General features: G+C 42.1%; 1 protein-coding gene across 6 annotated transcripts in view; it reads left to right on the top strand.

Annotated features, from left to right (window-relative positions):
• RBMS3 (RNA binding motif single stranded interacting protein 3) overlaps positions 1-12,262 on the top strand; it is a 708,653-nt gene that overhangs the window by 254,975 nt on the left and 441,416 nt on the right. For 2 of the 6 annotated variants that reach the window (XM_088051427.1, XM_005518971.3), the window contains exon 1: positions 8,117-8,666. The exons of the other annotated variants lie outside the window; for them this stretch is intronic. In XM_088051427.1, coding sequence (XP_087907553.1) covers positions 8,592-8,666 — 75 coding nt within the window. In that variant the 5' untranslated portion in view covers positions 8,117-8,591. Of the gene's footprint in view, positions 1-8,116; positions 8,667-12,262 lie in introns of those variants that run through there. 6 annotated transcript variants of the gene reach the window in all.

The raw sequence follows: 12,262 nt of genomic DNA, 5'->3' as shown, positions 1-12,262 counted from the left end.
AAGGAGAATGTAGAGATTTGATGAGATTTTTTGTAGGCAAAAATTTTTTACGAACAAGACTGAAAAAAAGATGCACAAAGGAGGGGAGAAAGCAAAATAAAAAGAATTGTAGTGGAAAGAGGGGGAATATTTGAGCTATAATTAGCATTTGTCTGTTTCAGGAAATAAACGATCTCTTACCCAAAGAATTTTTCTGGTACAGGGAAGTGTCAGTCCTAACCCTGTTTTTGTTAGATGTCAGGTATTACCCTCCCTCTTTTTTCTGGAAAGTGTTCAAGTACAGGATTAGGAGGTTAAACATTTCTACAGTGTGCTCTGCTCAGAATGGGCTTGCTACTGTTTAGTGGACAATGAGCTATACTGCAGCTGACAAAATACAGGTTTCCTGAACCAAATATATTCAGTTCAATACATTTTCTTTGGTTATGATGGACAGTAATCTAGTGTGACATAAGGTTTGATTTTGCACGGCAGGCTGCATTGGTTCTGTGGTAAATGGAAACTGTCCATTACAAAAAAATGTCATTATCCCTATAAAAGAGTGAACTGATTTGAAAAATGGAGAATTGGTTCAAGTCTGCAGGTTACCTGCACATGGAACTTTTTACCCAACTCCCAGTACTGTACTTCTCCATTTGCTGTGCATTCTCTCCCTATCTTGGTGAGACAGAATTTGAGAGCCGGAAATTCCCCCTCTGTTGGGAATCATTACACACAATCTTTTGACTCCATATTTAGTGGACACTTATAATTTTTCTTGTAATGCTTTCAGGGAAGCTTTACATGTTGATAAGAAGCCACTAGCAGACCTAGTAAGTGTTTCTATATGCTTTCCACTTCAGTTCCCAGTTGTGTTTAGGTGAGAAGGAAAAGAATAGCATTTTGTTATGGCTGAAGATTACAGTTCCTCCCAACCTGTGATTTTTCTTTATTTATAAAATACTTTGGACTGAATAGACTCAGAATTACTGTAGGGCTTACTGGCACAAGCTACAGTGCAGATTGCTTTTCCCAGTCATGAATTTCAGTTAAAAACAAACAACTGATGAACACATTTCCCTAGAGAATGATTTAAATAGGGGTATTTCATTTGTATATTTCCTAAATAATATTTTCCTGCATGTGTAGAGATAAAAGAGAGTTTTTGCTTAAAATATTTCTGAAAATATGTTACAGACTTTTTTTTAGACTTGGATTTTTCCTTTTTCAGGGGGACTAAGTAGGAAAATATTTATTGCAGTTGGGTCGAGGCAGAATTTCCATGGAAAAATTAAAATAAAAAATCAAATTTGAACTAAACTAAAAAAAATGAGGTAATATTTTGAGATTTCATCAAAACCATACAATTTCCAGTAGTTGTAATGAAAAATTATTTTTACAAACACTTTTGAATGAAGTTTTGGACAATTTTTATTACAAGGGTGGTGCCATAATTGTACCATATTCTAGATGGGGGTCTATTAGGAGATGAAATAGAAATTATTAACAAAGGCTCCTTCAGGCCTTATTTACAGCCAGCATTAGATAAAGTGTTACTTAGTGGTCAAATAAGGCTGCCAGATATGAAAGAGACAAAAAGAAATGTGTCTTGGCATGCTGGGGAGGACATAAGTATGGAGCAAGCAGAATCTATTATATTTGATAGTGATGGAATGTCGCCTGAAATGACCCTCCATTCTTGTCTATTGTTAACTTTTTCTCATGAAAAAAAAAAAGCCACAGCCAGTGAAATCTCTAATAGCAGCAGTCTGGATGGTAGAACAACAAACAGTTTACATACATTATTACAGATTTCTGCTGTGTTGTTTTGGTGCCCAACCAAAATTGAGGTTCCCCTGTGGTACTGTAACAACATAGAGATTGTCCTTACCATAAAGAGATCCAGTTGACACTCATGAGACAGAGACAGACAGGAGAGAGCGGGAAAAGCATGTCCAAGGTCATGGTGTAGGTCAGCAGCAGCACCAGCAGGAAAACAGGACCCAGAAGTCTGTGTTTGTGTAAATAGGGGCTTTTACCAGCATAATCAATCCTGGGGAAGAATGCCCATATGAGGCATTATGTGGGTATAACTCTAGCTGCTGAGGATGCTGGTGCAATTACATCAGTAAACTTTCCCAGGCAGATGAGCCCCTGCTCATGGGCTTTAAGCACAAAATCCCATATCAAGGAGGCCTTCTGCCAAAGAGTGTTGTTGGAAATCTAGCAAGAGGAAGGAAAGAAAAAAACAAAACAAACAAAACAGTCCTCACTTCAATTAGAGGAAAAGATAATTCTTTTCAAGTCGAGAGGCTCAACTCCTGCTGGCCTTTGTTCTTAAGCTTACCCTTGCTGTAATTTCACAGAGTAACTTGAATAATGCCAGTTTGTTCTGTGATTACCCTCAGCTGGAGCACAAAATTAATATCTCACTAAGTAATTCAGTACATGATGGGTGAATATTTAGTCAAACATGCCCTAAAAAGCTAAGATTTTTCATGTTTTCTGGAACTCTTTCAGTGGCAATTAATTGCCTGTGTTCGTATATGTTTATGAGCCTCAGTAAACAGGCAGCATATTTACATCTCCCCATTACCTTAAGAAATAAACTTCCTGAAGAGAAAAAAAACTCATGCTCCCTGATTACAATCTAATTTTAAGTAAACAAGGGGTGGGAAAAGTGACTAGTGAGCAGGACTTTGCAGGGAAGAAGGTGGGAGGTGAAGAATTTTCTCCCTCTGGAATCATACCACATCTAATGCTGGTAGTATTAAGTTAATACACTGCAAGAGAGAAATGGCCTTGGCTGGTCCTCTTAGTGTTTGGGGGTTTGTTTGCCTTTTTTATCCTAAGAGTTTAGACTCAAGACCAGATGCAATGTTTTCTAACTTGTGATGTGGAGCTGCCATAGAAAATGCCACCTTTGAAAGGCATGTCCTCTAACCCATGCACAATCCTGGGTTTCCTGAAAGCCCTAAACTATTGATGTATGATCCTATGGTATGCTACAGCCAATGTCTCTCTCCCATTTCTTCACATTGCACTCACTGGCATTGCACTGCTTTCTCTTCACATGAATCCCTTTCAGAACTGAAAGTTCCAGTCTTTTGCCCCACTGGTTTTATTTGCTGCAGCTTTTACCATGCAATGAGGGTTTGTGGGACCAGAGGAATCCCCCATTTTTTGTCTGGGGGATTGCATTACCCCTGACTGGTCATTTTATTTTATCCTCTTCCCCACTGCAGGAAGAATTAACTCTTGTGAAGTGTTCAGAGATGTGTAGGAAACAGTAGACAAAAGACTAAGTATTATTTACTTAGGTTGTATCCATTGACATCTGCAGAAAGAAGACATTTGTGCATAATTTCAGTCTGTCTGTACAACTGACTGCTAGTTTCACTGGCTTGTGCTTGTAAGGGATTATCAGGTGGAAAACACAAACAATTTAGTGAATGTTCATTGTTCACTTTTCATCTAAAATTTTTCACTCTGCTGCTGTCCAAAGATTTCCTCTAGGACTGGGTGTTTAGGTAAAAGTAGACTAACAGAAACCTCTGAGCCATAATGTAAAGACAGAAGGTGATAAAGTGAAAAATAATGAAGTATGATGATAGATGGCAATTCTTTGCTGTTATCCAAAATCTTATCCATTAACTCTTTTAGATTTACTTTTAGTTTGGTTACTGATGAAGCTTGGAGAGCAATACTGCAGGGTTTTTTCATGCAGGCAGAGAAAGGGTGTGTGTGAGTGGGTAATGCCACCTCCAGTGGTGTTTGGCCTTTTATGAAATGAAAGCACCTGAAAACAGTGGCATCCCCCAACTCAGAGAGGTTCTGTCAATCCCAGACACTTAACACTGACATTGTTAAGGTTTTTCGATCCTCTGTGTCTTTTCACCTTTTCCATGGCTATCACATGCTTTACTGATGGTTGCACCAGGCTATGTACCTTCTTAGAAACTTGGTTAGCTCTCCTTAGATAAATCAGCTTGATAAATGATCCATTAAATAGTAAAATTCTGTGTTCATCAATATAGTTTTAAGGAAGCTGGACTGAAGGAGCTGACAGATCTAAAAATAAAATCCTTGGTCATCTTGTAATCCACTGTAAACAAGCTGTCAAGCATTACTATGGTCTCCTTTGTAATAGCTTTAATGAGTAAATAGAATAAAAGCAGAGAGACAGGTTAAAAAATGTAAGCCAAATATAATTGTTCTTTTTTTTTTTTTTAACCTATTATATTGCTTTAGGTGGTGGTATCTCTATTTCTCTAGCTCTGACTTTGAAAATTTTGACATAATTTTGCCAGAAGTTAATTCTTCTAGAATACATATTACTGCTTTTCAAGAGCAAGGAGCTAGAAAATGTTTGAATTGCTCCCTGACTCTGATACCTGTGGCTTTAGAAGGTTTTAATAGGATAGCTTATTTTAAAAAAAAGTGCATAGAATTGTATTTTATCAAATAGAAGTCCCTGAGTTTTCTACTAGGTATCTGCTTTTTTCTTGTAACTCGGTTTTTGTGAATGAAGAAATCTGCATTCTATGGCAGGTAAAAATACATCCAAACATATTCAGTTTTTCTGTACTTCAGGCTGTTAGGAGAATGAGTCTTTTTTTTCTTTTTTTTTTTTTTCTTTTTTTTTTTTTTCTTTTCACTTCTGTTGGTTAACTCCAGGTTTCTTATCCACAGCTTTGGTTGTTGGTGGGTTAATAATATCCTTTGGTGCCTGTCTTTGAATGTACTTGGCTGTCAGTTTTACAGATGATGTGTTCCCATTTATTTAATTTAATTTTATTTATTTAAACTTCCCATTGAAAAGATCCATACTGCACACCTGGCTCTTGAATCTGCCCTCAGGTCAGTGACACCAGTGGCAGCAGTGCCTTTGCAGATGTACTGGGATCTGTCTCGCTCCCTGGGTTCCCAAGGCTGGGACTGGCTGGGGCTTGATAGTGAGCCCTCCCATAGGAAGGAAAAAAAAAGTTGTGAAGTTTGTTCACCGTTGCTCACTGGGATCGAACAGCTTGTCTTTTCTTTTGAGGAACATTTATACTTAACACTCGGTAGGCAAACTGCTATTTCAGTTTGCAAGTGGATTCAGTTATTCAAATGCACAGGCCAGAAAATGAAGGGGATTCTATTTAAACAGTGTGCTCCCAAGTCACAGATGATCTTTTTGATGTCTGTATTTTGCAAATGGAAATTTTCCATTTTCCAGCACTAGCATTTGTTCAGAGGCTGTATGCTATCTAAATCTGCTTTTGTGGCTGTTCATTTGCATTTTTGCTATGCTATATTGCCTCCTGTCTTCTCCCCTTGGCCCCCCACTCTTTTATATTGAATTCCTATTTTTGCTGCCTCCACTCCGTCTTGCATCTCTGAAGGCTCAATCATGCGAGATGCCGAGGACTCAGAGCAAACAGCAGAGGCTGCTCAGCATCTGGTCAGGATTACAGGTGAAAAGGGAAATCCAAAGCATCTGCATATTGAAGGCTTTTGCTAAGAGAGAGCAGATGAAAGGTGGAGCTGTTCCCCACTCAGATAATAATAGTCCCACTTCTCCTGTAGCTTCTCACCTTTTCTCAGAACTGCTGGAGCTACTAGCCAGTGCATCTGATGGGGAAGCGTGTGGAAAACTTGGGTTGAAATTTTATGGCATGATTTGAAATACTCACAGTTGTCAAATGATGTAGTCAAAACAGCCCTTCCTGGATTTAAAATAATGATCATGGAAAACCTTGCATGTTCAAATAGCTTTCTTGGTCAGAATGCACAGTTTTCTACTTCCTTTGGTATTTATCTTTTATTTTGCCCTCTACACATAGGTTTTTTCTTCTCCCAAATCTGGTTACATCCACATCTACAAGCAAACCGCTTAGCAAGAAAAACTGCATTAATATCCTGAGGGAAAATTGAGAAGGTGAGGAGAGAAGCACAACAACTTAATTCTGGCAGTTGAAAGAACAATCTGAAAGTTGTCTCGGCTCAAAGTATCATGAACCGTCAAGTAATCACTATTCACTTCTGCAGATCCCAACCCTCAGACTATTTCACCCTCAGGGAAAGCTGAGCAGGGCGGGGGGGTTCGGGGGAGAAGAAAGTGTAAGCAAGAGTATCCTACACTACAATGAAAGGCAGCATATTTAAAGCTGAGCAGTGATACAAACCGTGGGGCTGGGAGGTGGGGATTGCTGGCTTCTCTTCCCATTTCTATCTTTTTTCTAAATTCACTTCTCAGAAGAGAAGATGAATGAAAAAGAGGGGCCCTCAGAAGAGGGACCACATGGTCCTGGCCAGCTTGGAATGATAATACTAATTATAGGGAATGAAAATATTCAATAGTTTATCCAACCAGGCTTTTCTTCTGCATCTGTTGGAAACTGGGGCGATGGTAGTGCTCCACTAGGCTCACCCAGGTGTGCAGGAACCTGATGAATGACTGTACAGTGCTCTGGGAACAGAGCACTCATTTTGCAAAAGGTTTTCTCCTGCCACAGGAGGCAAATACCTGTACGAGCATGGCATGGGGTTCCCACTGTGTGACAGAGGGCTGGTACCTAAGAACCAACGATTATGAATGCCTGGTGATGAAAGCACAGTGTATAGGCAGTGTTCTGAGCGTGTGTATGGCTTTCCACGCTGCCCTTTTGGACTGGCTGTGGGGCAGTTATGGGAATCCATAACAAAACCCTCTGCTTTTGAGAATAGCAAACTGCCGGAGTAAAGCGTGATATTTCCATGTTCCTGTCATGTGCAAGCACGTGCCCACAAACCAAAACACAGCTGGCAAGTCTAATTTTAGCTCTACCAGCCTTGAGAAGTGTCCCTTTAAAGAAATTCTTTTTATAATTCCTTTTTTTTTTTTTTTTGAAGCAATTTGGTTGATAATACAGCAGCTGACAATCCCGTTGCCATACTATGGATGATTTAAATAAAAACAAAAAGAAACTGCAGCCCCACATTTTTTTCCCCCAAAAATTTATAAATAGGCAAAACCACTGTAGAAAGGCTCAGGAATCTGATGACATGTTAAAGAAATAAGTTATTATAAAAAAGGAGAAACGCTAGGATTTGTGTACGAGAGGAAACATTATGTTATTCACGCACTTTTTTTTTCCTGATGATTTATAGCCCTGTTGTAAGACAGACTCTTCCTTCGAGTCTTTCGGAGGATAAATATTTGGGATGGCGGTGCTGACACAGGTCCTGCACGCCTGGGATCTGTGGCAGGTGTGGGGCTCTCGGCCGGACGCGGGGGCCACACCTGGCCCTCACCTGGGCCCGGGCGGCGGCGGCAGCTGCTGCGAGCGGGGGAGCCCGGCCGGGGGAAACGCAGCCGCGGGTAACTTTTGTGGCACTGTGGTATTTTCACACGTCTGGGGAAAGAAGGCACCCGCACGTCAGGCCGGCCGAATTTCCCCTTTACCCTCTTCCTCCATTTTGTTCCAACTTTAAATAAACCAAGTCTTATATAAGCGGTCTAACAAAGTATGTATTTAATATGTCTGGCCCGGGGTCGCCTCTCCCCGAAGTGCCGGATGACGGTGCGGAGTAGTTTTCTGAAGAGAGAGGACGACGACGACTTCCTTGCTCGGCGACCAAGCTCCGTGACCTTCCCCCTCCCGTTCGTTAAAAAATACATATATATATATTTTAAATTAAAATCATAAATATGAAACCGCGTTTTGGGGCTGGTGTGCCTCGTCCCCCGAGTCCCAGGGCCGCTTTCCGGAGCTGCCCGGTCCGGCGCGGGCGCGGAGCGGGCGGGGGCGCGGAGGCGGCCGCGCGGCCTGCGCCGACCTCCCGGGGGAGCGGCGCGCCGAGGTCCCTCCCACCGGCGGCGCGGCGCGGAGGGGGTTTGAATGAAAGACAGGACGAGCCCTGAGCACCATGTCACTCCGTGAGGGAGGCAGCGGCAACTAGGCTGGGGAAGGCTCTTCCCTCCCCCCCCCCTTTTTTTTTATTTTCTTTTTTTTTTCTTTATTTTTCTTTTCTTTATTCTTCTTTATTTTTTCCTCTCCTTTTTTTTTTTTTTTTTCCGTTTGGTTGGAAGGGGGGTGGGTGGGGAAGCGAGAGGGGAGGGCTCGAGAGCGGAGCGAGCCGAGGAGAGGACGAGAAGAGCGAGCGAGAGAGAGAGAGAGAGAGAGAGAGAGAGCGAGGGAGAGCGAGCGAGAGAGCGAGCGAGCGGCTCTGCGGAGATTTGGAGTTGCACTGTCTTCCCGGCTCCTCTCGCAGGACGGTTCCCTCCCGAGCCGGGCAGCGGGCACCGCCGGAGGCACGCTGCTGCCAGCGGGAGAGGCGGGCTGCTCCGCCGCGGGCACCCGGGCACGGGGCTTTCACCCAGCCACGCACCCACACGCGCACACCCCCCTTCGCGCACACACACTCTCTCTCTCTCTCTCACACACACACACACACACACACGTATATGTTCGTGCGGGAGCGTTTTTGGCTGCGCTGGAAGTAGCGCGCGGTAGACGGCGAGGAAGTCTCGGCAGCCTCCTCTGTCGCCCGCGCTGTCAGGAGTAGCGGCGTGAGAGGAAGAAAGGCCCTGGGGCACTACACCCTGCCAACGAGTTCCCCGCACCAGCCAGAAGGACTCCAGCTACATGGGCAAACGCCTGGACCAGCAGCCAATGTACCCCCAGTACACCTACTACTACCCCCACTATCTCCAAACCAAGGTAAGGGCTGGCGGGGCCGGGTGCCTGGCGGGGGATGGAGAGCGGAGCCGCGCGAATTGCGGGCTCGCCTCTTCGCTTTGGCGATTTTCCTGTCTCTTTCTCTGGTTTGCTGTCACACAGAGCGAAGCTGGTAGGCAGAGAGCAGGCGTGAGAGAGGCAGGAAGGTTACTGTCTGCCCTCCCATTTATTTCTTTATTTATTTTAATTTATTTTTTTTTTTCCCCAAGGGCTGCTGGCGTCGGCTAATTCCTTTTATTGTTTGGGGAGAACAGTGCGGTTAACGCTATCGTAACAGCGGGCAGGTAGTGTGTTTGTTATGGCATGGGATAAAGATTGCTCTGGACAGCATCGGATATAAAACACTTTTGGTGGGTCTTCCAGTGATCTCTACAGTTTTTCCACAGCTTAAAAGCATTTTGCTGCTAGAAAAGCTGTCTGTGGCGACTCAAACTTTTAATCAGCTGAGGAGGAGATGCTGTGGAGCTCGGAGGGAGAGCTCAGAGCTAACCGTCTGTAAATCTGGTGGAGTTTGTTTCAGTGCATTGCACTGGTTTTAATATTTCATTAAATATTGAGGCTGATATGGCTGTACGCCGTTGCATTTAAAAGGTCTAGCAATAGAGGGTAACTACTTCTGGAGAGAGTATCCAAGCGCGGACGCTTCCGTTTTCTTTTTTCTTTTCTTAATAATTTTTAAAATGCCAGCAGACTGGAAAGCAGGCCAGCCTCTCTTAGAGAGGCTGAGTGAAGTTTATGCTACCTGGCCATGAGTTAGTTAATTAAAGCCTTATTTTTATAATGCCATTGTATAATAGCCTGCTCTCTGAAAAGATTTCCTGTGTGACCAAAGGACAGTAACAAAAGAAAGCTCTAAACCGAAAGTTTGCAAACCCTGTCAGGACACTGTATTTGGAGGAAAGAAAAAGGAAAAAATACACACTTCACAAGGTGAAGCGTGGCCTCATAGCCACAGATGAACAGTTTCAGTAAATAAACGAACATCCGAGGGAAAAGCCAAGGCAGGGCGCGCACACGTGCATATGGTACTGCGTGCACATATACACATCGCGCTCCTGTGGCAAATTTAACACATGGGACATTTGATGTGTGCAACTGTGTGTGGTGAAGAAGTGCCACAAGGGAGGCTGACTTCTCCAGACTTTTGGTTTGAAGCACGTTGATCTGGCAGCAGTTGCGAAAGGATAAGTTATATTCCTTGTTAATAAAAATTACTTTCCCGTTAACGTTTATAGCCCGACTACTGCATTATATAAATTAACTAATTGTAAAAACTGCAATTCAGGCTGTTTGGAGTTCTGATGACACCAGAAGCACTCAGTGTGATTACAGCCCTGTAATTCATGGCAGGGTTACCTCTCACTTCTTTGCTCTGCTGTTTCTTTCACTGCAACATGCAGATATTTTTTTGGTATAAAATTCATCCTTTTTTAAATTTTGTATTTCGGCATGGAATTTATCATTTCTCCCCCCTTTCTTTCAAGGTCAATTCAAATAGCGTTTTACCTTTGTGACCATTTAGTGTGTAATGTTGCTGTTGCAGCAGCAGCCCGTCACTAGCTTGACTGCAATATTGCCTATAGCTTTAACTGTTTGGGGGATTGGGGACGCAGGCTGATGCTATTCCTCAAAACCTGGCAAGCCAAGGACATGAAACAATTGATGGTGTTTTTTTGAAAGAACAATAGCCTCGAGTATTGGAGGAGAAATATTGGACATTCCATCCCTTTTACTCACATAGTTTACATTTTGCCAGTTGTCCTTTTTATTTCTTTTTTCTTATTTTTTTTTAACCTTCTAAAATAAGCTTTTTGAAAAAATTAACCTTGTATTTCTGCTTAAAGTAGAAAAGTAGCTTTTCTGTACCATGACTTTTTTTTTAACCCCTTGCTTTAAAAAATAACTTAAATGCATTTTTATAGCCGGTATATAAAATTATCAACGCTGTGAAAAGTCATGTGCATCAGTCTGGCACTATTACAGTAAGGACAGGTAAAATTTCAAATTGGTGATACGTTTTATATGCCTTTATTTTTTCATATTTTCCTTGGTCCACAGTTAAGGGCATATATAAACTCTAAATAATAAACACACATACACGTGCGCATATGTGTGTGTATATATGTATATATATATGCACACACACACATCCAGTTGCAAGTATTTCTCTTCTATAGACCACAATAAGACTTTAAAGTAGTGCAGACAGGCAGCATCTGGATTTTGTTACCTTAAAGCTAGCCATCAGCTTCTGGGACATTTTAAAGCAGTTAGATCCATTGTATGTCTAAAGCTAATAGTTGAGTAATCAAATAATCTTGTGGTGGAGAGCTGTTATCTTTTATCATCCCTATTGGAGCAACACATATAAATAAACCTTTGTATGGTTCCAGCCAGCCTGAGAATTTCAGCTTCTTATTTTCCAAAAACTGCTCTTTGTACCAAGCATGGTAGGACTCAGCTCTACAGAAATAATGTGTTTTTATGCTCATAGTCATGCATGCAGGGCGGGGGGAGAGGTTTGCACATTCACTTGTAATTAAGAAAAGAAAGAAAGAAATTCTAGGTTTTCTTATGGCATTTCTGTACAGCTTCTGAAATTTGGAGTGGCACTGTGTTCAACAGGCAAAGTTTGGAAATTCATGCTCCCCAGCGTGTTTGGGTGAAGTGCTGCTTTTACTTTGCTTGTTTGGTGAAGTTGCCTTGGTTCTCCTTTGAGAAGTACCGCATTACTGTACATCACGTCCCTCTCACGGGGGAGCATGGAGCTGCGCAGGATTCCAGCCTACAGTCCGTGTGTGTGTCTTCTAAAGGGGCTGGCGTGTTCTTGTGCAGAAAGGGTGTAAATGAATAGCTATATGGGTAATGGGATTATAAATAGAAAAAATGGATTCCATATGTTTGTCTGATTGCTTTAACTTTTTAGTGTTTTGTGGCCTTTTGTGGAACATAAAGCATGCACTAGTTCCATTTACTTGGGCTCCTTTATTATCAAATGCCACCACTGAAGCTAAAACTTTGATTTCAGGTTTAGGAAAAGCCATTGTCATCCAAAAAAGAGAGGAAGGGGAGGGTGTCAATCCTTATAAGGCACTTGCAAGGAATTTAATATGTCTCTTAAGGACAAGCACTGGGTTTTGGTGTGACGCTGTCTGACAACTTCAGTTTGAATGTACAGTTTTGGAACTTTAGGCAGATGCTGAAAGTAGGGAGAGAGTCCAATTATCCTAGGAGTTTATTTTGGAGTAAATGGTTCTGGTTACTGTTGTAAAGTGAAGCATAGTCTTGTGTTCTTGTTGCAAAAAAATATTGCAGGGAGGTGGTTCAGCTCATGTATATCTGATGAGAATCTGTAGTACTTTTTTATTTTATTTTGAGATGTTAGGAGAAATTCCTCAGTTGCATCCTTGCTGATGGTGTAACTACTCAAACAACTGGTTTGCAGCAGTACGTTGCAAATTGTCACGTAGAATGTTAAGGATGCCAAATCTTGCATTATGATCTGAATTTCTTTCTTTTGTTTCTTGCTTGCCAAAGCAAATTCTTTTCTCTTTGCCATTTAGCACAGAAGAAAACAA

Source organism: Pseudopodoces humilis, chromosome 1 (genome assembly GCF_049639895.1).
Source record: "Pseudopodoces humilis isolate 2021_Gansu_Grassland_sample_001 chromosome 1, ASM4963989v1, whole genome shotgun sequence".
In the NCBI taxonomy this organism is placed as follows: Eukaryota; Metazoa; Chordata; class Aves; order Passeriformes; family Paridae; genus Pseudopodoces; species Pseudopodoces humilis.
Note: the sequence above shows the minus strand (reverse complement) of the source record. Positions and strands in the feature narration are given on the sequence as shown.